Source organism: Panulirus ornatus, chromosome 67 (assembly GCF_036320965.1).
Source record: "Panulirus ornatus isolate Po-2019 chromosome 67, ASM3632096v1, whole genome shotgun sequence".
Taxonomy (NCBI): Eukaryota; Metazoa; Arthropoda; class Malacostraca; order Decapoda; family Palinuridae; genus Panulirus; species Panulirus ornatus.
Window position 1 is genome coordinate 17,102,847 of NC_092290.1, and position 27,221 is coordinate 17,130,067.

The 27,221-nt window shown below is 40.7% G+C and overlaps 1 protein-coding gene across 5 annotated transcripts in view; it reads right to left on the reverse strand.

The window, feature by feature from the left end:
- Positions 1-3,425: 3,425 nt before the first annotated feature.
- The window catches only part of LOC139747177 (regulator of chromosome condensation-like), a 43,894-nt gene continuing 20,098 nt past the window's right edge, over positions 3,426-27,221 (reverse strand). For all 5 annotated transcript variants that reach the window (XM_071659158.1, XM_071659155.1, XM_071659157.1 and 2 more), the window contains exons 5-9: positions 25,584-25,809; positions 23,445-23,597; positions 12,863-12,956; positions 7,545-7,723; positions 3,426-4,265 (exon numbers count right to left, since the gene is read on the reverse strand). In XM_071659158.1, coding sequence (XP_071515259.1) covers positions 4,099-4,265; positions 7,545-7,723; positions 12,863-12,956; positions 23,445-23,597; positions 25,584-25,809 — 819 coding nt within the window. In that variant the 3' untranslated portion in view covers positions 3,426-4,098. The remainder of the gene's footprint in view (positions 4,266-7,544; positions 7,724-12,862; positions 12,957-23,444; positions 23,598-25,583; positions 25,810-27,221) is intronic.

The window sequence follows — 27,221 nt, forward strand, 5'->3', positions numbered from 1 at the left end:
TTTATACTTAAAATTCCATTTCATCTTTGTTAATCTAGGCCCAAGTTAACTGATGTGATGTAACTTTTATGCTACGGTTTTGATTTTTATTGTAATCTTTTGTTACTCTTCATCTGTCTACATATATATCCATACACACATATACGTATATACACATACTTGCTGCCTTTACTCATTCCCGTCGCCACCATGCCACACATGAAATGACGACCCCCCTCCCCCCACATGCACATGAGGTAGTGCTAGGAAAAGACAACAAAGGCCACATTCGTTTATACTCAGTCTCTAGCTGTCATGTATAATGCACCGAAACCACAGCTCCCTTTCCACATCCAGGACCCACAAAATTTTCCATGGTTTACCCCAGACGCTTCACATGACCTGGTTCAATCCATTGACTACATGTCGACCCCAGTATACCACATCATTCCAGTTCGCTCTATTCCTTCCACGCCTTTCACCCTCCTGTATGTTCAGGCCCCGATCGCTCAAAATCTTTTTCACTCCATCCTTCCACCTAAAATTTGGCCTCCCACTTCTCGTTCCCTCCACCTCTGACACATATATCTTTGTCAATCTTTCCTCACTCATTCTCTCCATGTGACCAAACCATTTCAATACACCCTCTTCTGCTCTCTCAACCATACTCTGTTCATTACCACGCATCTCTCTTACCCTTTCATTACTTACTTGATTAAACCACCTCATACCACATATTGTCCTCAAACATCTCATTTCCAACACATCCACCCTCCTCTGCACAACCCTGTCTATAGCCCACGCCTCGCAACCATATAACATTGTTAGGACCACTATTCCTCCAAACATACCCATTTTTGCTTTCCAAGATAATGTTCTTGCCTTCCACACATTTTTCAATGCTCCCAAAACTTTTGCCACCTCCCCGGGGCACCCTGTGACTCACTTCCGCTTCCATGGTTCCATTCGCTGCCAAATCCACTCCCAGATATATAAAAATTTCATTTCCTCCAGTTTTTCTCCATTCAAACTTACCTCCCAATTGACTTGTCCCTCAAACTTGCAGTACCTATTAACCTTACTCTCGGCTTTCTTCTTTCACACACTTTACCAAAGTCAGTCACCAGCTTCTGCAGTTTTTCACCCAAATCAACCACCAACGCTGTATCATCAGCGAACAACTGACTCACTTCCCAAGCTCTTTCATCCACAACAGACTGCATACTTGCCCCTCTCTCCAAAACTCTTGCATTCACCTCCCTAACAACCCCATCCATAAACAAATTACACAACCATGGAGACATCACGCACCCCTGCCGCAAACCAGCATTCACTGAGAACCAATCACTTTCCTCTCTTCCTACTCCTACACATGCCTTACATCCTTGATAAAAACTTTTCACTGCCGGCAAATTGCCTTCCACACCATATACTCTTAATACCCTCCACAGAACATCTCTATCAACTCTATCATATGCCTTCTCCAGATCCATAAATGCTACATACAAATCCATTTGTTTTTCTAAGTATTTCTCACATACATTTTTCAAAGCAAACAACTGATCCACACATCCTCTGCCACTCCTGAAACCACACTGCTCTTCCTCAATGTGATACACTGTACATGTCTTCACCCTCTCAATCAATACCCTCCCATATAATTTCCCAGGAATACTCAACTAACTTATACCTCTGTAATTTGAACACTCACCTTTATCCCCTTTGCCTTTGTTCAGTGTCACTATGCATGCATTCCGCCAATCCTCAGGCACTTCACCATGAGCAATACATACATTGAATATCCTCACCAACCAGTCCACAGCAGTCACCCCCTTTTTTGATAAATTCCAATGCAATACCATCCAAACCCACCGCCTTGCCGGCTTTCATCTTCCACAAAGCTTTCAATATACCTCTTCTCTGTTTACCAAAGCATTCTCCCTGACCCTCTCACTTCGCGCACCACCTCAACCAAAGCACCCTATATCTGCCACTCTACCATCAAACACATTCAACAAACCTTCAAAATACTCACTCCATCTCCTCACATCACCACTACTTGTTATTTCCTCCCCATTAGCGCCCTTCACCGGTGTTCCCATTTGTTCTCTTGTCTTACGCACTTTATTTACCTCCTTTCAAAACATCTTTTTATTCTTCCTAAAATCTAATGATACTCTCTCATCCCAACTCTCATTTGCCCTCTTTTTCACCTCTTGACCTTCTGCCTCTTATACATCTCCCAGTCATTTGCACTATTTCCCTGCAAAAATTGTCCAAATGCCTGTCTCTTCTCTTTCACTAATAATCTTACTTCTTCATCCCACTACTCACTACCCTTTCTAACCTGCCCACCTCCCACGCTTCTCATACCACAAGCATCTTTTGCACAAGCCATCACTGCTTACCTAAATACATCCCATTCCTCCCCCACTCCCCTTATGTCCTTTGCTCTCGCCTTTTCCATTCAGCACTCAGTCTCTCCTGGTACTCGGGTGCTTCTTCACACAAGTCTCCTTCCCAAGCTCACTACTCACCACTCTCTTCACCCCAACATTCTCTCTTCTTTTCTGAAAACCTCTACAAATCTTCACCTTCACCTCCACTTTTATACATAATTTTGCACAACTTTTTGAAGCCTCAGGAGGACCTGGCCTACAAATAGGACTAGCCTGGTTACACAAGCTAAAGATAAGATCAGACAGTAAGACCGACTGTGCAACAATTTGTACAGTCATTTCTGCAAAATGGTCAGAAATTGAACAATGTCTGTTATTTTGTGGACGGCATTGATACATGTGTGTGCTACATATTGAACATTGCACCCCTGTGAAATTCCCATATATTACATACACAATAAATGTACAGTACACAAACATACAACAATAATTTCAATAAATTTATTTTACAAAGAAAACTCTTACTGCCATGTCAAAAATTTTTAATATGGCAAAAACGCAATGGTTCGCAGCTCTGCATAATGCTTTAGCATGTTTTTTTTTGATATACATTGGTGATGAATGTAAAGAAATATCTGTGTGAAACTCCTTAACTGTCTGAAAAATGCACAACAAATTTCATGACCAATAAAGTAATGATTTTATTTTGATTTGGAGGGAAATAATGCATGGAATGGTGTAAGTGAGGGTGGCATGCAAGAACAAGTAAAGACTCTTTTGTCATGGCTACCACCTTCATGGAAATTCCCCAGGGGAGTGGATGTCAGAAACAAAGATAGATAGATAGCCTGCATATTTGCATGAGTACTGAGTAACAGAAGGATTTACAAGAACGTTTATGACATTTATCAGTCCTTTTAAACTGACCCTCAATCACTGTATATATGCCTTGAATCAATAGGCCATCTTCATGGAATACTTGAATCTGCCACTGCTCCTAGCCATGTGGGAATAAAAAAAAACGAGAGGTGTAAGAGAAAAATAAGAGAGACCCCTTTTTTATTTCAATTACATGATTTATATCTTTGGCTATTTACCATAAGTAAGATTATTTTTCAAGTTCTTACTGAATTGGTTATGTAAATTATCCTCTCTACAAATATAGAAGAATTCACAATAACCTATCATGATAAAACTTTCTATAACAGCCTGGATATAAAATTACTTAAAACACAGCTTCTTTAAAGTTCCATATTCTTTCACACATAAACTGTGAAAGTAAAGCTCAAAAAATAGTCTTACATACTTTATTAATATATCTGGAGATTTTTTAAGCCGACTACACAAAACAACAAAATACAAGGGGAAACTTGGCAAGCACTAGGCCTAAACTCTTACTAAAACTCTGTCCTAAAATACAAAATGACAAACTATCTTTACATCATGCAAATAACCTTAGCATTTGTATTCTCTTTAAAATATCATGATTCGTGTGTAGAGTATTCTTAGGAATAAACATAAAACTTATCACATACACATTCATGAGCAAAAAAAATCAGTTTGTAAACTGCACACGGGTTATCCTTACACACAGTCACACAGAAATTTGTACAAATAAGTTACCAAGATAAGCATATGGACACTTTTTCTGCTGTGCCACTGAGCAAAATGGTCTTGCACAAAAACACTATAATATTTTTGTTCCCTAAAGCTACATGCATCACTTGGGTACAGCTAAAAGAATTGTATGCTGTCCTCCAGCTTCTGCTGCCACAACTCTTCGCTCTTCCAACTGCTTTCCTGACAGCTTAACGGGAAGCAACTGATCCTCTTCATCACCCTGGGCCAGTTGATTGTTTGTGCCCATTCCAAAGCCATACACATCGCCTGCAAATCAAACTGGGTACCTCACTAAATTCCAAATAGAGATGAACACGATTTTTTTTTCAATTCATACTGCACCACTCAAGCATAAATATAAAATGGGTAAGCACCCATTACAATGCCAAGAAATTTGAATAATCTATATGCCCCAAGACAAATGCAGTTCATTACACCAACCATAAAATTTTCTGAGACACTGACATGAATACTAACAGCAGTACATTTCCTTAAATCCAAAGTAGTATAAGCTAGAAACATCTACATACCCTGATATAGAACTTTTATGAACCTTTAAATTTTAAATATAAAAGTGTAATACTGATCTGCAAAATGAGAGGGAGGCTTGTGTAAAACTTTCACTTACAATATGATCCTACCACAAAAGATTTATCCAGAATATAACCCTTTTACACATGCATACCTTATTCTGTCCTTCAAACTCTATTGTGCCCTCCCACTTACCTACTCTATTCTATATCTCTGATGCCTGTTCCCTCATGGAACTCCCTCAAAAGGGTGGCCATGGCAATAGTCTCCATAACTAGTGGACTTCAGTGCTGCTGCTTAGCCTTTACTACCTCACCCTTAACAGGCCATTGGTAGACGACAACTCTAGTGCAGTGTTTGCAGAGGCTCCTACCTACCACTTCTACCAAATGCTACTACTACATAATGGACCTTCCTAAAAGTTCCTACCTACTACTTGTATCTACTGCTGCTACAAATCTGCTAAAATGCAAGGCTAGTGCAAAGTGCTCACCACAGGAAAATCTAGAGTTGTGAGAGAAGTGTTGTCAAGTGTTATGTATGGCAAAGAGAGACTGTATGTTCAACCTATTTGTCTATTCGTATCTCTGATGCCTATTCAAATTGGAACTCCCTCAAAGGGGTGGCCATGGCAACAGTCTCTCCACAACTAAAAACTGACAGTACCGCTTCGTAGCCTTCAATGCCTCACCCTTAACAGGCCACTGGCAAAGGGGAACTCCGGTGCAGTTTTTGCAGAGGCTTCTACCTAATGTTCCTAATGACCACTTCTAACTACTACTACCTAATGTTTCTACTTAATGCTCCAGCCTAAAAGTCCTGACAACTACTACCTACAGCTCCAACCATTTTGGAAGGGCTAGCGCATAGCACTCACCAGAGGAAAACCTGGAGTTACAAAGAATAAGCACTGCGAGTTAAGTGTTACAAATGACGAGGAGAGACTGTGTTTGTGTTTGTATACAGAATGTCAGTAGTCCTGGGTCAGAAGAGTGCAACTTAACAACCACTAAAGTGCTGGCTCACTATGCAGATGTCAACAAGCCTCCTGATACCCAGGCATGTAGTACTAGTAATGTACTTCCATGGTCGTTGCCTGCCTAACAAATGCATGTTTAGTCCTCTCTTTATGAGACTATGTTAGTGGATAGAATGCCAGTAGTCCATATGTGGGTTAGGCAGAAAGAAAAGACAGCTACCTGGGTCAGAGGAAAGCAATTTGACAATCACTGAATTGTTAATCCTACCAATCCCTAGGCAGGTAGCACTGGTAATATATATACCTCCCTGGTCGTTGGCTGCCAATAGACTACTACCTATTCTCCTATCCTATTATCCCCTTCAAGGAAATACCATAGCACTAAAGAAACTGACCACACCCATCAAAGCAGGACCACATGGAGATGGTTTTAGAAAAATGAAAGTTAACTTTACACACACACAACATTGTAGAATGTGAATTATGTTCAAGTATGTGTATTTGAGTCTGAAAGAATAAAGTAGGGCATGAAAAACAATTATTGTACATAAGCAGCCCACCTATCTCAATGAAGTCCATTCAAAATTCTACCAAACCAATTGAGAGGAAATCATACTACTTTTTACAAACTTTTTCTTTACATAAGGATAAAATATGTTCTGTAAGCAAAAAATATTTTTGTAATTTCCTAATTTTTTGTGCAAAGGTGAGAGTCCCTCCAAATCAACCTTGAACTTCATTATCAATCAACAGGGAAGACTAAGTACATACACCCTCTAGACCAATGTAAAACATTCTTCTCATCAAAAGAGATATGTGCAGACTCTTTTGCCATGACTACCCCTTCATGAGAATTCCCGGATGGAACGGGCATCAGAGATATAGATAGATCTTTATCTAAGAATTAGTGGAAACATGGAGAAAAGGGAAGTCAAACAATGTGGAAAGATGGAATAAAGAAGGCTTTAAGGTATGACAGCCTTCAAGTGAGTTAAGAGGTGTCAACTGGGTAGAATGAGGTGAAATGATGGGGTATATTGATAGGGGGGACATAGTGTCAATGGGCTGATCCTGAGTATGTCAAAAAATATCACCAGAAATTTCAGCCAAAGTCCAACTGTTACTCCACAATCCTTTTTTTAGGAGTTCCTGCAGCAACAAGACTGTACTATGGGTACAGGATGGACTCCTTTGAAGAAAGTTTTTGAAAAGAATAGCAACAAGACTGTACTATGCTCAGTAATACAGACAGGATGGACTCCTTTGAAGAAAGAAGTTTTTGAAGACTATTTCGCTGACATGATGATACACCCTAAATAAAGAAGACTTTTCACTCAAGGTATAACCTCAAGCAGGTGGAGTCCATTAATACCGACATATGAAGTAAACTATGGAGTGGTCAGTGGGGATTGACTTTGAGTGGCAGTCTCTGGTTTAGGTACTCATGACAGCTAGTGACTGAATGTGTTCAAAGTGAGGCCACTGCTTATTTGTTCCCGACACTGCCTCTAAAGTTTGGAAAGCAATTTGGTATAAAACAAAATTATGAAAATAAATAACTATTAGAATGCATTTCAAGGTTATTAGCTTGTTACATGAAACAAGATAAGGTTGCATCAAGAGACAGTGATGATAGCCAAAAGTTGCCCTACATTTGAAAGGGTAAAAAATCATAAGGTTTAAACAGTGATATCATGAGACTAACACAAAGATACGTAAAATACTGTGGATACAGTAATGAAAGCTGAAACTCAGTCTTGGAGTCATGGGCTTAGCAATAAAAGAACTAAGTAGTGGCTGAATCATCAGCCTTAAACTAACTGCAGTTGGTTGTCAGTCAGTTATTACAGCAAATTCTGATCAACCAAAATGCTTCCACCAGGTGAGGAAAGGCCTTGCCTAATAATTAGGAAAAAATGTGATATGGGTATCTAGGTGTGAAAATTATGCTGTACCTTTCCAATTATGAAGCATAAAGTAAATGTTTACTTATACTCAAATACAATAATAAGTAACAGAAAATAATAAAAGCCTACCAGATTCCATGACCACCAATGAGACACATTCCCCAGCAGATACACGGATAGCCTTCTGACCCACTAAGGATTCAATAGGTGTCGGTTTCTTGATGTCATGATTTAAGTCTCCCATTCCTAAACGACCATATTCTCTTCGTCCCATACAGTGTACTGTACCATCATCAGTCACTGCCAAGCTGAAAGAGAAAGACAAGTATAATTTAAAAAAGACACTAAAAGATGCTTCTAACTGCAGGCATGTGCATCAGTCATTCAAACAGTAAAAAAAAAAAAAAAAAAAAATACCGGTAGGTACTTGTTGGTAGGCAGCCGCCAACCAAGGAGGTACATTACTATCAATACCCACCTGGGTACCGGGAAGGTTGGTTATAAATGCATGGTCATCAAGTTCCACTCCCCTGACCCAGGTCTTTTCTCTCTACTTCATCCTCATGTGGACACCTGGCATTTAGTCCCAAAAAATTTTACAATTTCTCCTTATTTCTCCTTATCAGACATAACACTGACAACTCCAGACTTTCCTACTGTGAGTGCAATGTGCTAGCCCTGCCTTTTGCTGAAATGGTAGGAGCTATGGATAGAAGTAGTAGGCAGGAGTATTAGGCCAATTAGCTTGACATCACATATAATATATCAAAAGTCTTTGAGAGGATGATAAAACACACATAATATTCTGTGGGGCATGACTGTGGATGGTAGGCTATGTTTCAGTAAATTATATGTAAAACTAAAGAGGACAAGTGTGAAAGCAAAGCTGCTGTTTATTTGTCCCTTACACTAACTAAGGCAAGAGAAACAAATGAGTACAAACAATATATAATGAAATTCCAAATGTTGTAGTGCAAGTTATCTGTACCCAAAGGCTTAAAAATCTGCTCATCTCACACTTACACATAATATGATATTAAGTAAAGAGAAAAAGAAATAAGGAAGTACTTTTATAAATTAAGGGAGGTGGAACAACTGAATAAAAAAAACTTGACATAGTTAATGTAGAGAGCATACAGAAATTCAAGAACATGAATGGGAAACAATGTTCAAAAGATGGGGCTCCACAAGTATAAAAACCCTTCCCACACAGCACACAAAGGTAATCATAAACTCAAACACGATACTAAATGAGAAGGCCCAGGGAAGGGCAACAGACAAGGTATAAGAATTGAGAAAGATGAGTTACAGGGATTGGATTACGTGTAAATGATAGGCGCGAAAGAGAGACTTTTGGATGTTAATGTGCTGAGAGGTGCAACTGGAGGGATGTCTGATCATTATCTTGTGGAGGCAAAGGTGAAGATTTGTAGAGGTTTTCAGAAAAGAAGAGAGAATGTTGGGGCGAAGAGAGTGGTGAGAGTAAGTGAGCTTGGGAAGGAGACGTGTGAGGAAGTACCAGGAGAGACTGAGTACTGAATGGAAAAAGGTGAGAACAAAGGACGTAAGGGGAGTGGGGGAGGAATGGGATGTATTTAGGGAAGCAGTGATGGCTTGCCCAAAAGATGCTTGTGGCATGAGAAGCGTGGGAGGTGGGCAGATTAGAAAGGGTAGTGAGTGGTGGGATGAAGAAGTAAGATTATGAGTGAAAGAGAAGAGAGAGGCATTTGAACGATTTTTGCAAGGAAAAAAATGAAAGTGACTGGTAAATGTATAAAAGAAAGAAGCAGGAGGTCAAGAGAAAGGTGCAAGAGGTGAGAAAGAGGGAAAATGAGAGTTGGGGTGAGAGAGTATCATTAAATTTTAGGGAGAATAAAAAGATGTTTTGGAAGGAGGGAAATAAAGTGTATAAGACAAGGGGACAAATGGGAACATCAGTGAAGGGGGCTAATGGGGAGGTGATAACAAGTAGTGGTGATGTGAGAGGGAGACAGAGGGTGTATTTTGAAGGTTTGTTGAACGTGTTTGATAATAGAGTGGTAGATATAGGGTGTTTTGCTCGAGGTGGTGTGCAAAGTGAGAGGGTTTGGGAGAATGATTTGGTAAACAGAGAAGAGGTAGTAAAAGCTTTGTGGAAGATGAAAGCTGGCAAGGCAGCGGGTTTGGATGGTATTGCAGTGGAATTTATTAAAAAAAAAGGGGGTGACTGTATTGCTGACTGGTTAGTAAGGATATTTAATGTATGACTCATGGTGAGGTACCTGAGGACTGGCGGAATGCATGCATAGTGACACTGAACAAAGGCACAAGGGGATAAGAGTGAGTGCTCAAATTACAGAGGTATAAGTTTGTTGAGTATTCCTGGGAAATTACATGGGAGGGTATTGATTGAGAGGGTGAAGGCATGTACAGAGCATCAGATTGGGGAAGAGCAGTGTGGTTTCAGAAGTGGTAGAGGATGTGTGGATCAGGTGTCTGTTTTGAAAAATGTATGTGAGAAATACTTAGAAAAGCAAATGGATTTGTATGTAGCATTTATGGATCTGGAGAAGGCATATGATAGAATTGATAGAGATGCTCTGTGGAAGGTATTAAGAATATATGGTGTGGGAGGCAAGTTGTTTGAAGCAGTGAAAAGTGTTTATCAAGGATGTAAGGCATGTGTACGTGTAGGAAGAGAGGAAATTGATTGGTTCTCAGTGAATGTAGGTTTGCGGCAGGGGTGCAAGATGCCTCCATGGTTGTTTGTTTATGGATGGGGTTGTTAGGGAGGTGAATGCAAGAGTTTTGGAAAGAGGGGCAAAGATGAAGTCTGTTGGGGATGAGAGAGCTTAGGAAGTGAGGCAGTTGTTGTTCGCTGATGATACAGTGCTGGTGGCTGATTCGAGTGAGAAACTGCAGAAGCTGGTGACTGAGTTTGGTAAAGTGTGTGAAAGAAGAAAGTTGAGAGTAAATGTGAATAAGAGCAAGGTTATTACCTCCCAATTGACTTGAGGGACAAGTCAATTGGGAGGTAAATTTGAATGGAGAAAAACTGGAGGAAGTGAAGTGTTTTAGATATCTGGGAGTGGATTTGGCAGCGGATGGAACCATGGAAGCGGAAGTGAATCATAGGGTGGGGGAGGGGGCGAAAATTCTGGGAGCGTTGTAAAATGTGTGGAAGTTGAGAACGTTACCGTGGAAAGCAAAAACGGGTATGTTTGAAGGAATAGTGGTTCCCACAATGTTATATGGTTGCGAGGCTTGGGCTATAGATTGAGTGGTGTGGAGGAGGGTGGATGTGCTGGAAATGAGATGTTTGAGGACAATATGTGGTGTGAGGTGGTTTGATCGAGTAAGTAATGAAAGGGTAAGAGAGATGTGTGGTAATAAATAGAGTGTGGTTGAGAGAGCAGAAGAGGGTGTTTTGAAATGGTTTGGTCACATGGAGAGAATGAGTGGGGAAAGATTGACAAAGAGGATATATGTGTCAGAGGTGGAGGGAACGAGAAGTGGGAGACCAAATTGGAGGTGGAAAGATGGAGTGAAAAAGATTTTGAGTGAAAGGGGCCTGAACATGCAGGAGAATGAAAGGCATGCAAGGAATAGAGTGAATTGGAATGATGTGGTATGCCAGGGTCGATGTGCTATCAATGGATTGAACCAGGGCATGTGAAGCGTCTGGGGTAAACCATTGAAAGTTTTGTGGGGCCTGGATATGGAAAGGGAGCTGTGGTTTCGGTGCATTATAAATGACAGCTAGAGACCAATTGTGAACGAATGTGGCCTTTGTTGTCTTTCCTAGCTCTACCTCGCGCACATGCGGGGGGAAGGGGTTTTCATTTCATGTGTGGCAGGGTGGCGACGGGAATGAATAAGGGCAGACGGTATGAATTATGTACGTGTATATAAGTATATGTCTGTGTGCGTATATATATGTATATGTTGAGATGTATCCCTGGGGATTGGGGAGAAAGAATACTTCCCACGTATTCCCTGCGTGTCGTAGAAGGCGACTAAAAGGGGAGGGGGCGGGTGGCTGGAAATCCTCCCATTTTTTTTTCTTTTAATCTTTCAAAAGAAGGAACAGAAGGGGGCCAGGTGAGGATATTCCCTCAAAGGCCCAGTCCTCTGTTCTTAGCGCTACCTTACTAATGCGGGAAATGGCGAATAGTATGAAAGAAGACATTGAGAGGTATAGGAATGTATATGTGTGTGTGTGGACGTGTATGTAAATACATGTGTATGTGGGTGGGTTGGGCCATTCTTTCGTCTGTTTCCTTGCACTACCTCGCTAATGCGGGAGACAGCAAAAAAGTATAATAAACAAATATATGAGTTACAGGGAAAGGCTGCCATGAAGTAAAGTGAGGAGTGATCTGAATAGAACCTTTAAGTTTTTAAACCAGTACGATGACACAGACATAGAACAGTTCTTTAAGAGATGGAGAGACAGAAAAGTCAGAGGCCATTACGGGATATTAAAGAAACAAATAAATATACAATCTCTCCTTGTCACACATAACACTTGACAACAATTAACTCACAGAAGTCTTACTGTGTAACTCAAGATTTTCCTGTGGTGAGCAGCATGCACTAGCCCTGCCATTTGGCAAAATGGTAGGAGTAACAGCCAGATGTGGTTGGGAGGAGCATTAGGTGAGAACATCAGGTAGAAGTAGTAGGTAGGGGCATTAGGAAGAAGTATCAGTTTGGAGTATAATAGGTAGGAGCACTAGCTGGGAGCATTAGGTAGTAGCAGTAGTTTGAGACATTAGGAAAAAACATTAGGAGGAAGACACATTGGGTAGGAGATGGTAGGAATATTAGGTAACAGCCTCTGAAAACGCTAAACTTGAGTTGCCTTCTTCCACTGGCTTGTTAATGGTGAGGCACTATATGATAAGAATCAGCATTGAGGTTCAACAACTATGGAGGCTCTTTTGATGTGGCCACCGAACTGAGGGAGTTCCCAAAAGGAATGGGCATCATTGATAGATAAAGAACATATCAGACAGGATGTAAAAGAGTACTTTTCAAGTTTAATACTGGATGAATGGAATAAAATGAATGGGGAAACAGTAAAAGAAAACAGAAGATAAGTTAAAAAGTTGTATGACAGCAAAGATGTTTCAAGAGAAAAAAGAAAAAAAAAGATGATCAATGTCAAAGTGGAAGTTATGATTCAAGCCTACAGTATTCAGGTTTTGAATGCTGTAACTCTCTGAACCAAATAGTTTAGAGTTATGAAAACCTGAAGATTTTTGTATATGACGAAAAGAAATGAATCAAACAAAGTTTGAACAAGACACTATTAACATATTTCATGAGAGGAAATGAGAACTTAATCATAGGTGAATGGACAATACTCATCAAAATTACTATATGAAGAAAATCTGAATATAGCAAAATCTAAAAAGATTAATATTCAATATATCAAATATTCAATATTTCAAAAAAAATCATACCTATGGTGTTGTCCAACTGAGATTCCCTTCCAGTTTTTCCCAGCAAAATTCTTCAACAAGACTGGCTGGAACTTAAGATTGGTGTCTTCATCACCTGAAACCAAGTTTCAGAACTAAGTAAAAGTAGAAAGCATGGGTTAACAAAAAGCAAAAATATACTTCAATCTTTTTTTATATGCAAAATTATCCTCTCTAGGTTAAAAGTATCATTAGGAAGAGTTTATGGAGCCTTCAGGGAAAATCCTTGACTGTCTCCTACAGGGCCAGATTTAGACCTTAGGAAGCCTGTGGCATTTCAGGTTCGGTGGGCCCCTCGTACATGGCAAATCACCAAATTTACACACCAAAGTAAGTTTATTGCATGTAATTAGTACTGACAAGTTATACATACAATGAAACACTACAATAGCTATTATAAATCTTATATTTTATCATATTCAATCACCGTCTCCCACGTTAGAGAGGTAGCAAAAGGAAAAAGACAAAAGAATGGACCAAGCCACCCACATACACATGTATATACATAAACGTCCACACATGCACATATACATACCAACACATTTCAACATATCCCTTGGGACAGGGTAGAAAGAATACTTCCCATGTATTCCCCACATGTCATAGAAGGAGACTAAAAGGGGAGGGAAAGGGAGGCTGGAAATAATCCCCTCTCGTTTTTAATTTTCCAAAAGAAGGAACAGAGAAGGGGGCTAAGTGAGGATATTCCCTGAAAGGCTCACTCCTCTGTTCTTAACACTACCTCGCTAGCGCAGGAAATGGCAAAGTACGAAAAACAAAACATTTAAATGTATACATATATATACATACAGAGACATATACACATACACACTTGTGCAAATTCATACTTGCTGCCTTCATCCATTCCCGTCACCACCCCACCACACATGAAATAGCACACACCCACGAGGTAGCACTAGGAAATGACAACAAAGGCCACATTCATTCACACTCAGTCTCTAACTGTCATGCGTAATGCACTGAAACCACAGTTCCCTTTCCACATACAGGCCCCACAAAAATTTCCATGGTTTACCTCAGATGCTTTACATGCCCTGGTTCAATTCACTGACAGCACGTTGACTCCGGTATACCACATCGTTCCAATTCACTCTATTCCTTGCACGCCTTTCACCCTCCTGCATGTTTAGGCCCTGATCACTCACAATCTTTTTCACTCCATCCTTCCACCTCCAATTTGGTCTCCCACTTCTCGTTCCCTCCACCTCTGACACATATATCCTCTTCGTCAATCTTTCCTCACTTAATCTCTCCATGTGACCAAACCATTTCAACACAACCTCTTCTGCTCTCTCAATCACACTCTTTTCATTACCACACATCTCTCTTACCCTTTCATTACATACTCGATCAAACCACATCACACCACATATTGTCCTCAAACATTTCATTTCCAACAAATCCACCCTCCTCCGCACAACCCTATCAGTAGCCCATGCCTCGCAACCAAATAACATTGTTGGAACCACTATTCTCTCAAACATGCCCATTTTTCCTCTCCAAGATAATGTTCTCGCCTTCCACACATTCTTCAACACTCCCAGAACCTTCGCCCCCTCCCCCACCCAGTGACTCACTTCCACTTCCATGGTTCCATTCGCTGCCAAATCTACTCCCAAATATCTAAAACACTTCACTTCCTCCAGTTTTTCTCCATTCAAACATATCTCCCAATCAACTTGTCCTTTAATCCTACTGAACCTAATAACAATGCTCTTATTCACATTTACTCTCTGCTTTCTTTTTTCACACACTTTACCAAACTCAGTCACCAACTTCTGCAGTTTCTCACCGGAAGCAGCCACTAGTGCTGTATCATCAGCGAACAACAACTGATTCGCTTCCCAAGTCTTCTCACCCATAATGGACTGCATACTTGCCCCTCTCTCCAAAACTTTTGCATTCACCTCCCGAACCACCCCATCCATAAACAAATTAAACAGCAATGGAGACATCATGCACCCCTGCCACTAACTGACATTCACAGGAACCAATCACTTTCCTCTCTTCCCACTCGAACACATTCCTTACATCTAAAAACTTTTCACTCCTTCAAGCAACTTGCCTCATGCACCATATTCTCTTAATACCTTCCACAAAGCATCTCTTATCAACCCTATCATATGCCTTCTCCAGATCCATAAATGCTACATACAAATCCATCTGTTCTTCGAAGTTTTTCTCACATACATTCTTCAAAGCAAACACCTGATCCACACATCCTCTACCACTTCTGAAACAACACTGCTCTTCCCCAGTCTGATGCTTTGTACATACCTTTACCTCTAAATCAATACCCTCCCATTTAATTTCCCAGGAATACTCATCAAACTTATACCTCTGTAATTTGAACACTCACCTTTATATCCTAAACCTTTGTACAATGACACTAGCATGCATTCTGCCAATCCTCAGGCACTTCACCATGAACCATACATACATTGAATATCCTTACCAACCCTGGGGGATAAGGGAGAAAGAATACTTGCTACATATTCCCCATGTGTCGTAGAAGGCGACTTGGGGGGGGGGGGGGGGTGTTTAGAGATCCTCCCCTCCTTTTATCTAACTTTCTAAAAGGGGAAACAAGGAGTCAGGCTCAGATTGGGGTGTCTAAATGAAAGTGGATGTAACAAGATGAGAAAAAAGGAGAGATAGGTAGTACGTTTGAGGAAAGGAACCTGGATGTTTTGGCTCTGAGTGAAATGAAGCTCAAGGGTAAAGAAGAGTGGTTTTGGAATGTCTTAGGAGTAAAGTCAGGGGATTGGTGAGAGGATAAGAACAAAGAAAGGAGTAACACTACTGAAGCAATCGTTGTGGGAGTATGTGATAGAGCGTAAGAAAGTAAACTCTAAACTGATATTGGTAAAACTGAAAGTAAATGGGGAGAGATGGGTGATTACTGGTGCCTATGCACCTGGTCAAGAGAAGAGAAATCATGAGAGGCACGTGTTTTGGGGGCAGCTGAGCGGATGTGTCTGCAGCTATGATGGGTGACTTGAATGCATTTTACCAAACTCAGTCACCAGCTTCTCCAGTTTCTCACACGAATCAGCCACCAGTGCTGTATCATCAGCGAACATCAACTGACTCACTTTATTTTGCTTTGTCACTGTCTCCCGCATTAGTGAGGTAGCGCAAGGAAACAGATGAAAGAACGGCCCAACCCACCCACATACACATGTATATACATACACGTCCACACACGCAAATATACATACCTATACATCTCAACGTATACATAAATATACACACACAGACATATACACATATACTGTGGCAGTTGAGGGTATCATTGGTGTAAATAGGGTGTTCATTGTTGTAAATGGAAATGGTGAAGAGATATACATAAGCAGATGTATGTAAGTAGGAGAGATGGCCAGAGATGGATTATATGTTAACTGATAGGCGTGTGAAAGAGACTTCTGGATGTTAATGTGCTGACAGGGTCAGCTGGAGGATTTCTGATCATTATCTTGTGGAGGCGAAGGTGAAGATTTGTAGAGGTTTTCAGAAAAGAAGAGAGAATGTTGGGGTGAAGAGAGCGATGAGAGTAAGTGAGCCCGGAAAAAAGACTTGTGTGAGGAAGTAACAGGAGAGAAGGTGAGAGCAAATAACATAAGGGGAGTGGGGGAGGAATGGGATGTATTTAGGGAAGCAGTGGCTTGTACAAAAGATGCTTGTGGCATGAGAAAGGTGGGGCGTGGGCAGATTAGAAAGGGTAGTGAGTGGTGGGATTAAGAAGTATGATTGTTAGTGAAAGAGAGGAGAGAGGCGTTTGGAAGATTTTTGCTGGGAAGTAGTGCAAATGACTGGGAGATGTATAAAAGAAAGTGCCAGGAGGTCAAGAGAAAGGTGCAAGAGGTGAAAAAGTGGGCAAATGAGAGTTGGGGTGAGAGAGTGTCATTAAATTTTTGGGAGAATAAAAAGATGTTTCAGATGGAGGTAAGTAAAGTGCGTAAGACAAGAGAACAAATGGGAGCATTGGTGAAGGGGGTTAATGGGAAGGTAATAACAAGTAGTGGTGAAGTGAGAAGGAGATGGAGTGAGTATTCTGAAGGTATGTTGAATGTATTTGATGATAGAGTGCTTTGGTCAACATGTTGTGCGAAGTGAGAGGGTCTGGGAGAATGATTTGATAAACATAGAAGAGGCAGTGAAAGCTTTGCGGATGATGAAAGTCAGCAAGGCAGCAGGTTTGGATGGTATTGCAGTGGAATTTATTAAAAAAAGGGGGTGACCATAATAGCTACAAAAGGTATTCATTTCTTCGGTTTCTACCATTTTGACAAATCTTTTCTCTTTTTGGCTGCAAACAAGGTGGTTTAACATTCACTTGACCTTAATTATGTCCTAGGAACAACCTGCTTTCATGGAAAAGTTGGCCAAAGTTCAGTCAAGATCCAGGCTCAATAAACTAATTTTTTAATTATTATATTTTTGTATAGAGGGGGCCCCTCTGGCACAGGGCCTGGGGCTATTGCTCCTTTGTCCCCTCATAAATCCATCACTGGACTCCTACATCTGATGCACCGAAACCACAGCTCCCCACAAAACTTTCCATGGTTTACCCCAGACGCTTCACATGCCCTGGTTCAATCCATTGACAGCATGTCAACCCCTGTATACCACATCATTCCAATTCACTCTATTCCTTGCACGCCTTTCACCCTCCTGCATGTTCAGGCCCCGATCACTCAAAATCTTTTTTACTCCATCTTTCCACCTCCAATTTGGTCTCCCACTTCTCCTCGTTCCCTCCACATCTGACACATATATCCTCTTGGTCAATCTTTCCTCACTCATTCTCTCCATGTGACCAAACCATTTCAAAACACCCTCTTCTGCTCTCTCAACCACACTCTTTTTATTACCACACATATCTCTTACCCTATTATTACTTACTCGATCAAACCACCTCACACCACATATTGTCCTCAAGCATCTCATTTCCGGCACATCCACCCTCCTCCACACAATTCTATGCATAGCCCACGCCTCGCAACCATATAACATTGTTGGAACCACTATTCCTTCAAACATACCCATTTTTGCTTTCCAAGATAATGTTCTTAACTTCCACACATTCTTCAACGCTCCCAGAATTTTCGCCCCCTCCCCAACCCTATAATTCACTTCCGCTTCCATGGTTCCATCCGTTGCCAAATCAACTCCCAGATATCTAAAACACTTCACTTCCTCCAGTTTTTCTCCATTCAAACTTACCTCCCAGTTGACTTGTCCCTCAACCCTACCATACCTAATAACCTTGCTCTTATTCACATTTACTCTCAGCTTTCTTCTTTCACACATTTTACCAAACTCAGTCACCAGCTTCTGCAGTTTCTCACACGAATCAGCCACCAGTGCTGTATCATCAGCGAACAACAACTGACTCACTTTATTTTGCTTTGTCGCTGTCTCCTGCATTAGTGAGGTAGCGCAAGGAAACAGATGAAAGAACGGCCAAACCCACCCACATACACATGTATATACATACACGTCCACGCATGCAAATATACATACCTATACATCTCAACGTATACATAAATATACACACACAGACATATACACATGTACATAATTCATACTGTCTGCCTTTATTCATCCCATCGCCACCCCGCCACACATGAAATAACAACCCACTCCCCCCCTCATGTGTGCGAGGTAGCACTAGGAAAAGACAACAAAGGCCCCATTCGTTCACACTCAGTCTCTAGATGTCATGTTATAATGCACCGAAACCACAGCTCCCTTTCCACATCCAGGTCCCACAGAACTTTCCATGGTTTACCCCAGATGCTTCACATGCCCTGGTTCAATCCATTAGCAGCACATCGACCACAGTATACCACATCGTTCCAATTCACTCTATTCCTTGCACGCCTTTCACCCTCCTGCATGTTCAGGACCCGATCACTCAAAATCTTTGTCACTCCATCTTTCCACCTCCAATTTGGTCTCCTACTTCCCCTCGTTCCCTCCACCTCTGACACATATATCCTCTTGGTCAATCCTTCCTCACTCATTCTCTCCATGTGACCAAACCATTTCAAAACACCCTCTTCTGCTCTCTCAACCACACTATCTTCATTACCACACACCTCTCTTACCCTATTATTACTTACTCGATCAAATCACCTCACACCACATGTTGTCCTCAAACATCTCATTTCCAGCACATCCACCCTCCTCTGCACAACTCTATATATAGCCCATGCCTCGCAACCATATAACATTGTTGGAACCACTATTCCTTCAAACATACCCATTTTTGCTTTCCGAGATAATGTTCTCGACCTCCACACATTCTTCAAGGCCCCCAGAATTTTCGCCCCCTCCCCCACCCTATGATGCACTTCCACTTCCTTGGTTTCATCCGCTGCCAAATCCACTCCCAGAAATCTAAAACACTTCACTTCCTCCAGTTTTTCTCCATTCAAACTTACCTCCCAATTGACTAGTCCCTCAACCCTACTGTACCTATTAACCTTGCTCTTATTCACATTTACTCTCAGCTTTCTTCTTTCACAAACTTTACCAAACTCAGTCACCAGCTTCTGCAGTTTCTCACATAAATCAGCCACCAGCGCTGTATCATCAGCGAACAACATCTGACTCACCTCCCAAGCTCTCTCATCCACAACAGACTGCATACTTGCCCCTTTCCAAAACTCTTGCATTCACCTCCCTAACAACCCCATCCATAAACAAATTAAACAACCATGGAGACATCACACACCCCTGCCGCAAACCAACATTCACTGAGAACCAATCATTTTCCTCTCTTCCTACACGTACACATGCCTTACATCCTCGATAAAAACTTTTCACTGCTTCTAACAACTTGCCTCCCACACCATACACTCTTAATACCTTCCACAGAGCATCTCTATCAACTCTATCATATGCCTTCTCCAGATCCGTAAATGCTACATACAAATCCATTTGCTTTTCTAAGTATTTCTACATACATTCTTCAAAGCAAACACCTGATCCACACATCCTCTACCACTTCTGAAACCACACTGCTCTTCCCCAATCTCATGCTCTGTACATGCCTGTGTACATGCCTTCACCCTCTCAATCAATACACTCCCATATAATTTCCCAGGAATACTCAACAAACTTATACCTGTCATCTGAGCACTCACTCACATTCCCTCTGCCTTTGTGCAATGGCACTATCCAACCATTCCACCAATCCTCAGGCACCTCACCATGAGTCATACATACACAAAATAACCTTACCAACCAGTCAACAATACAGTCACCCCCTTTTTTAATAAATTCCACTCCAATACCATCCAAACCCACCGCCTTGCCGGCTTTCATCTTCTGTAAAGCTTTTACTACCTCTTCTCTGTTTATCAAATCATTCTCCCTAACCCTCTCACTTTGCACACTGCCTCGACCAAAACACCCTATATCTGCCATTCTATCATCCAACACATTCAACAAACCTTCAAAATACTCACTCCATCTCCTTCTCACATCACCACTACTTGTTATCACCTCTCCATTAGCCACCTTCACTGAAGTTCCCATTTGTTCCCTTGTCTTATGCACTTTATTTACCTCCTTTCAAAACATCTTTTTATTCTCCCTAAAATTTAATGATACTCTCTCACCCCAACTCTCATTTGCCCTCTTTTTCACCTCTTGCACCTTTCTCTTGACATCGTGCCTCTTTCTTTTATACATCTCCCACTCATTTGCATTATTTCCCTGCAAAAATTGTCCAAATGCCTCTCTCTTCTCTTTCACTAATAATCTTACTTCATCCCACCACTCACTACCCTTTCTAATCTGTCCACCTCCTACGCTTCTCATCCCACAAGCATCTTTTGCGCAAGCCATCACTGCTTCCCTAAATACATCCCATTCCTCCCCAACTCCCTTTATGTCCTTTGTTCTCACCTTTTTCCATTCTGTACTCAGTCTCTCCTGGTACTTCCTCACACAAGTCTCCTTTCAAGCTCACTTACTCTCTTCACCCCAATATTCTCTCTTCTAATAACCTCTACAAATCTTCACTTTTGCCTCCACAAGATAATGATCAGACATCCATCCAGTTGCACCTCTCAGCACATTAACATCCAAAAGTCTCTCTTTTGCACGCCTCATAATTAACATGTAATCCAATAACGCTCTCTGGCCATCTCTCTTACTTACATATGTGTACTTATGTATATCTCTCTTTTTAAACCAGGTGTTCCCAATCACCAGTCCTTTTTCAGCACATAAATCTACAAGCTCTTCACCATTTCCATTTACAACACTGAACACCCCATACACCAATTATTCCCTCAACTGCCACATTACTCACCTTTGCATTCAAACAATTCATCACTATAACCTGCTCTTGTGCATCAAAACTACTAACACACTCACTCATCTGCTCCCAAAACACTTGCCTCTCATGATCTTTCTTCTCATGCCCAGGTGAATATGCACCAATAATCACCTATCTCTCCCCATCCACTTTCAGTTTTACCCATATCAATCTAGAGTTTACTTTCTTACACTCTATCACATACTTCCACCACTCCTGTTCAGGAGTAGTGCTACTCCTTCCCTTGCTCTTGTCCTCTCACTAACCCCTGACTTTACTCCCAAGACTTTCCCAAACCACTCTTCCCCTTTACCCTTGAGCTTCGTTTCACTCAGAGCCAAAGCATCCAGGTTCCTTTCCTCAAACATACTACCTATCTCTCCTTTTTCTCATTTTGGTTACATCCACACACATTTAGACACCCCAATATATATTATATACATATACATTTTACATCATCTTGTAAGCAAATGAGACCACTGTATATTTGTTCCTGATACTACCTTGCTTAAGTAGGATAAGCTATCGTGTAAAAATTATATATAAAAACATAAGCCCTAAATGCACTGCAATGCCTGACCAGTTCTGGTTCAGAAGAGGGAGGTGAGCTTATTGGGAGTATTAGTCACACTTGTGCAGTGAGCTAATACTTCACTGGCTGTAAAATTTCACTCCTCTGTCCTGGGTTGCTCTTTTCTTTCTGCCTCAATCACACATGAATTGAACTGCTCGCAGTCACTCCACAATTCACACATAACACCTGAAACTTGAGTGATAACAATGTCCTATGTCTAAATCTGCAGTGGTAGATTATGAAATAAAAAGGATGTTCCCACACCACTTACAACATAACAAAAGACCTTTGAATGTTAATGTGCTGAGAGGGAAAGCTGGAGGGATGTCTGATCACTATCTTGTGGAGGTGAAGGTGAAGATCGGTAGAGGTTTTCAAAAACGAAAAGAGAATGCTGGGAAGAACAGAGTGGTGAAAGCAAGTGAGCTCGGAAAGGAGACTTGTGTTAGGAAGTACCAGGAGACATTGAGTGTAGAGTGGCAAAGGTGAGAGCAAATGACATGAGGGGAGTGCTTCAGGAATGGGTAGATTAGAAAGGGTAGTGAGTGGTGGGGTGAGGGAGTTGTTAGCGAAAGAGAAAAGAGAGGCCTTTGGATGATACTTACAAACCTTAATCTTTGCTTCCAAAAGATAGTGATCAGACATCCCTCCATCTGCTCCTCTCAGCACATTAATATCCAAAAGTCTCTCTTTTACACGACTATCAATTAACACTTTTCTTTTTCTTTCAAACTATTCGCCATTTCCCGCGTTAGCGAGGTAGCGTTAAGAACAGAGGACTGGGCCTTAGAGGGAATATCCTCACCTGGCCCCCTTCTCTGTTCCTTCTTTTGGAAAATTAAAAAAAAACGAGAGGGGAGGATTTCCAGCCACCCGCTCCCTCCCCTTTTAGTTGCCTTCTACGACACGCAGGGAATACATGGGAAGTATTCTTTCTCCCCTATCCCCAGGGATAACAATTAACACATAATCCAATAATGCCCTTTGACCATCTCTCCTACTCACATATGTATATTTATGTGTATCTCTCTTTAGAATTTTAACTTCCTAAGATTTTCACCTTCTTTATTTCCAACAACTACTAAAGGATGAGTTTTAAAGAATGGTAAACTTTCTCTCCATGATGGTGTACTGAAACCTTCGAAAAAATCTCCATGATCCATAGGGGTTAGAAACCTCTAACCCCTTGACTTATGGTGAGGTAATTTCCCAAAACACCTTGCTTGCCACCTTCGACAGTTGCAACCTACATCTCAGTCTGGGTCTGCCCATAGTCTACCAATCAGTTGCCTTTACTCGGCTCAAAAATAATGTCACTGTCCCACTAGCCACTGTAATGGCTGCTTCATACTTCTCAGTACACATATTTACCCTACCAGTGTATACTGATGGTATAGAATTTTGGAAAAAGAAGGGAAGTAAGTCAAGAGAAATCCGGCCAGAAATTTGCTTAAAGGACATCGCCCAAGATAGAAACAGCTTTCCATTCTTCAAAACTTACTTTTTTCTCTACGGTCAGTTTTGTAATGAATAAAAGCAATTATGAAACCTCTAAGATTACATCAAAAGCACAATGGAGAGACTGCTACTTCACTCTAGATAATCAGATGAAAAAGTCCCAATTAATCACTTACCAAGCTGGTTGTAGTTGTTAAGGCCAAATGCATATATATTCCCTGTGCCCCGTGCACGGGCGAATGTAGCAAGTCCTCCAGCCCATACATCATCAAATAAAACAGCCTTCCTATTCTTGAACACTTTTATAGGCTGGGGATCAAGTAATGTTTCTGAAAGACAAATGGCAGATCACTGTACAAGTTGTTAAAATACAAATGCTAGCAACGAAGACCAAATTATAGCATATAAGTGGAGTTAGACATATGAAGACATAGAAGGAAGACTAAGGACATTGTATAACTATCCCCCTTGCCCTTATACAAGCATTTTACCAATCCTCGGGCACCTCTCCAAAGTCCATACATACATTGAAAATCCTAATTAACCAATCAACAACACATTCACCCCCCTTTCTTAATAAATTCAGCTGCAATACCATCCACTCCAGCCGCCTTGCCATATTCTATCTTACACAAGGCCTTCACCACCTCTCTTCACCAAACCATTCTCCATGACTGTCTCACTTTGCACACCACCCCAACCCAAAAACCCTACAATTGGCACTCTATCATCAAACACAATCAATAGTCCTACAAAATACTCACTCCATCTCCTTTTCACTTAATCATTACCTGTTACCACTTCCCTTTTGCCCCCTTCATCAATGTTCCTATTTGTTTTGTTGTTTATCAACATTATCATTCTGCTTTCAAAACATACATCCTCAAATCATTTGCACTCCTTCCCTGTAAATACCACTCAAATGCCTCTCTTTTCTCATTCACAAGCAACTTTACTTCTTCATCAACTCACTCTCTTTCACCAAAAGTGTTTCCTCTCCCAAACACCTCTACAAATCTTCTCCCTCGCCTCCACAAGATACTAATCAGACATCCCACCAGCTGGCCCTCTCAAAACATTTATATTCACAAGTCTTTCATTAAAGTTTAACAATCAATAACACCGAATAACTGAAATTAACCTATTTTCAATAACATTCCAGATAGATTCAGTGTTGAGTAGTTGATATAGAACTTTCTAAAAGTTTCCAGTAAAATAAATAGTAGTCAGAGGGGAGGAAGTCATTGTAGATCCAGATTACAATTTCAGAGTTGCAGCTGAGGAGAGAAACCCACACTAACCCAATCAAAAAGACCTCAGCGACTTGACCTAAGATCTTGGTTTCACAAAGTCCAATGCCGGGATTTTGATGTCTAGGCTTAAGCAGTGGAATTTGTTGGATGAAAGTGTGCAAATTGCAGATCAGAGGAAGTCAGCTAGATTTTTCCCCTTGAAGTATGATGAGTACAGCTGGGAGGTCATCAGAGACTTCAAAATGGTGGAATTCCCGATGGGTCTCCAAGGCGGTTTTACCAAGTTTCCCTGCTATCTTTGCCTTTGGCGTGTTGAAATGGTTTGGACACATGGGGAGAATGGGTGAGGAAAGACTGACAAAGAGTTTCAGAGGTGGAGGGAACAAGAAGTGGGAAACCAATTGGAAGTTGAAGGATGGAGTGAAAAGATTTTGAGCAATTGGGGCCTGAACATACAGAAGGGTGAGAGGCATGTGTATATATGTACATGCCTGTGTATGTATATGTGTGTATGGGCATTTATGTTTATGTCCCTGGGGATAGGGGAAAAAGAATACTTCCCATGTATTCCCTGCATGTTTTTACCTTTCCAAAAGAAAGGGCAAAGAAGTGGGCCAAGTGAGGACTCTCCCTCTTAGGTTCAGTCCTCTGTTCTTAACACTACCTCACAATGCGGGAAATGGCGAATAAGTATGAAAAAAAATGTGTACATGAGTGGATGGGCCATTCTTTGTCTGTTTCCTGGAGCTACATTGCTGATGTGGGAAACGGCGATCAAGTATAACAAAAATACAAATAAATAAATCCAAATCACATTTTCACTCATTTTCCTATCATCCTTTGAATCTATTAGAACATAAAATGTTTTTAAAAAGTTCTTAATGAACAGATAAAAGATTTGTGAACATTTAAATACTCAAACAGTTTTTAACCATCCTTTATATAAAGTTTCCCACAGCAACACACGAACATATACAGAATTTCTTAAAAGTGTTACCAAAAACAATGTTAGAGCAGTTCTACCATTCTAAAACCTCAAATAAACATGCTAAGGGACTTTACCTATGCCTTTTCGGTTTCTAGAGTCTCTGGTAGCAAACACCTCAGCAATCCTGCCTAACTGTCCAGACTCTCCACAGCCACAGGTGTACACATGGCCATTATGAGCAAGCAGGGCAAGATGATTGTTGCCTGATGAGATCTTTGTTACAGGAATGTCAACAAGGAGTTTTCTTGGTGTTTTTTGTAAATTCCCTCTTTCTAGAAACCCTAATGGACCATTGTTATCCTGGGAAATAAGAATGTCTCTGATTAAACTTTATACAATTTTCCTAGATTTCAAGTATCATGAGGAATCTTGCTCCCATATAGTGAAATATCCACTCTGATGAATCAATTCTACTCCTCTCTCAAACATAAGATAAAGCATGTATCACACCTGTGAAAGAAATGTCTAATGTGACATCTGATCTAAGATGAGGGAAAACATTGTATTCTGTCATAAGGCTAATACTACATACAGCACTGATATAAAAAGTGTGGTCACACTTCTTATTCTACAGGTAATGGAACTATGAAGTAATCAAGTGCTTATGGACTACAAGAAATGTATCAAAAAGTGATGATGCCCTGGAAGACTACTGCAAATGTTGAAAAAAAGCTTTATATATAGGATCTAAATTGCAAATGAGATGCGTGAGAAGACTGCTGGAGACATGCTGAGCACTGAAGTAATGGCAATATATCAGGAGAAATGCTGAAGGACTGCTGACGTGATGAAGGCTGTTTGAGTGTTGGCAAACAAAGGAAAGGTCAAAAATCTTAGCTGTGGAAATGAGTTATCTGAGAGGAGCATATGGTATGACTATATAGAATGACGAAAATAATGAAGAGATGTATGAGAGATTTGGTATGGCAGGGAATGCAAAGGGAATGAGTTGTGGAATGGTAGAGTGGGTGAAACATAATACTTTGAGGCAGTTTGGGCTGTGAAGAGAAAGGAAGATGAGAAGTTTACAAGGAAAGTGCATGACAGTAAAATTAAAGGGGTTGGTAAGAGAGAAAGGTCACCTGTGACATAAAAATACAGCATGGAAGAGTACTGGAGGGAGAGAAATGGGGTAGAATAGTGTATGTGAGGGATGTAAGGACAGGGATATGTGGAGACTTTTGCCATGGCCACCTTAGTGATGGGAATTACCATAAGGAACAGACATTAAAGATATAAATGGATACATAGATCACAGGATAATGTTATATTTTGATAAATATTTGGTATGTTATGTGCTTGAGCTGCCCTCTGCCAGTGGCCTGTTAAGGGTGAGGCACCAGAAGCTGTCATAAATATTCCCAATTTTAACCCAATCTTCAAATCCAAGCTATGGATCAAGTCTAACACGTATTCAACAAGATTTATCAGAACTAGAAACTAAAGACTAAATTTCAAGAAAAGCATGGATATATTGACATGCTTTATAAAGAAAAACCTACAAGGAATAAATGATTACTGTAAAATATGAACAAAAAACATCAAAAGTATCATATATCACAGAGATACAGCAAAACGTAAATCTAAAGTACTGTATGCATTATGTTTTTAACAAGATACTTGTAGAAAAGCTCTTAAATTCCTATTAGAGGTAAAAGGTATGATAATAATTCATCTACATGTAACAAAAAAATCATGATGTAAATGACGAA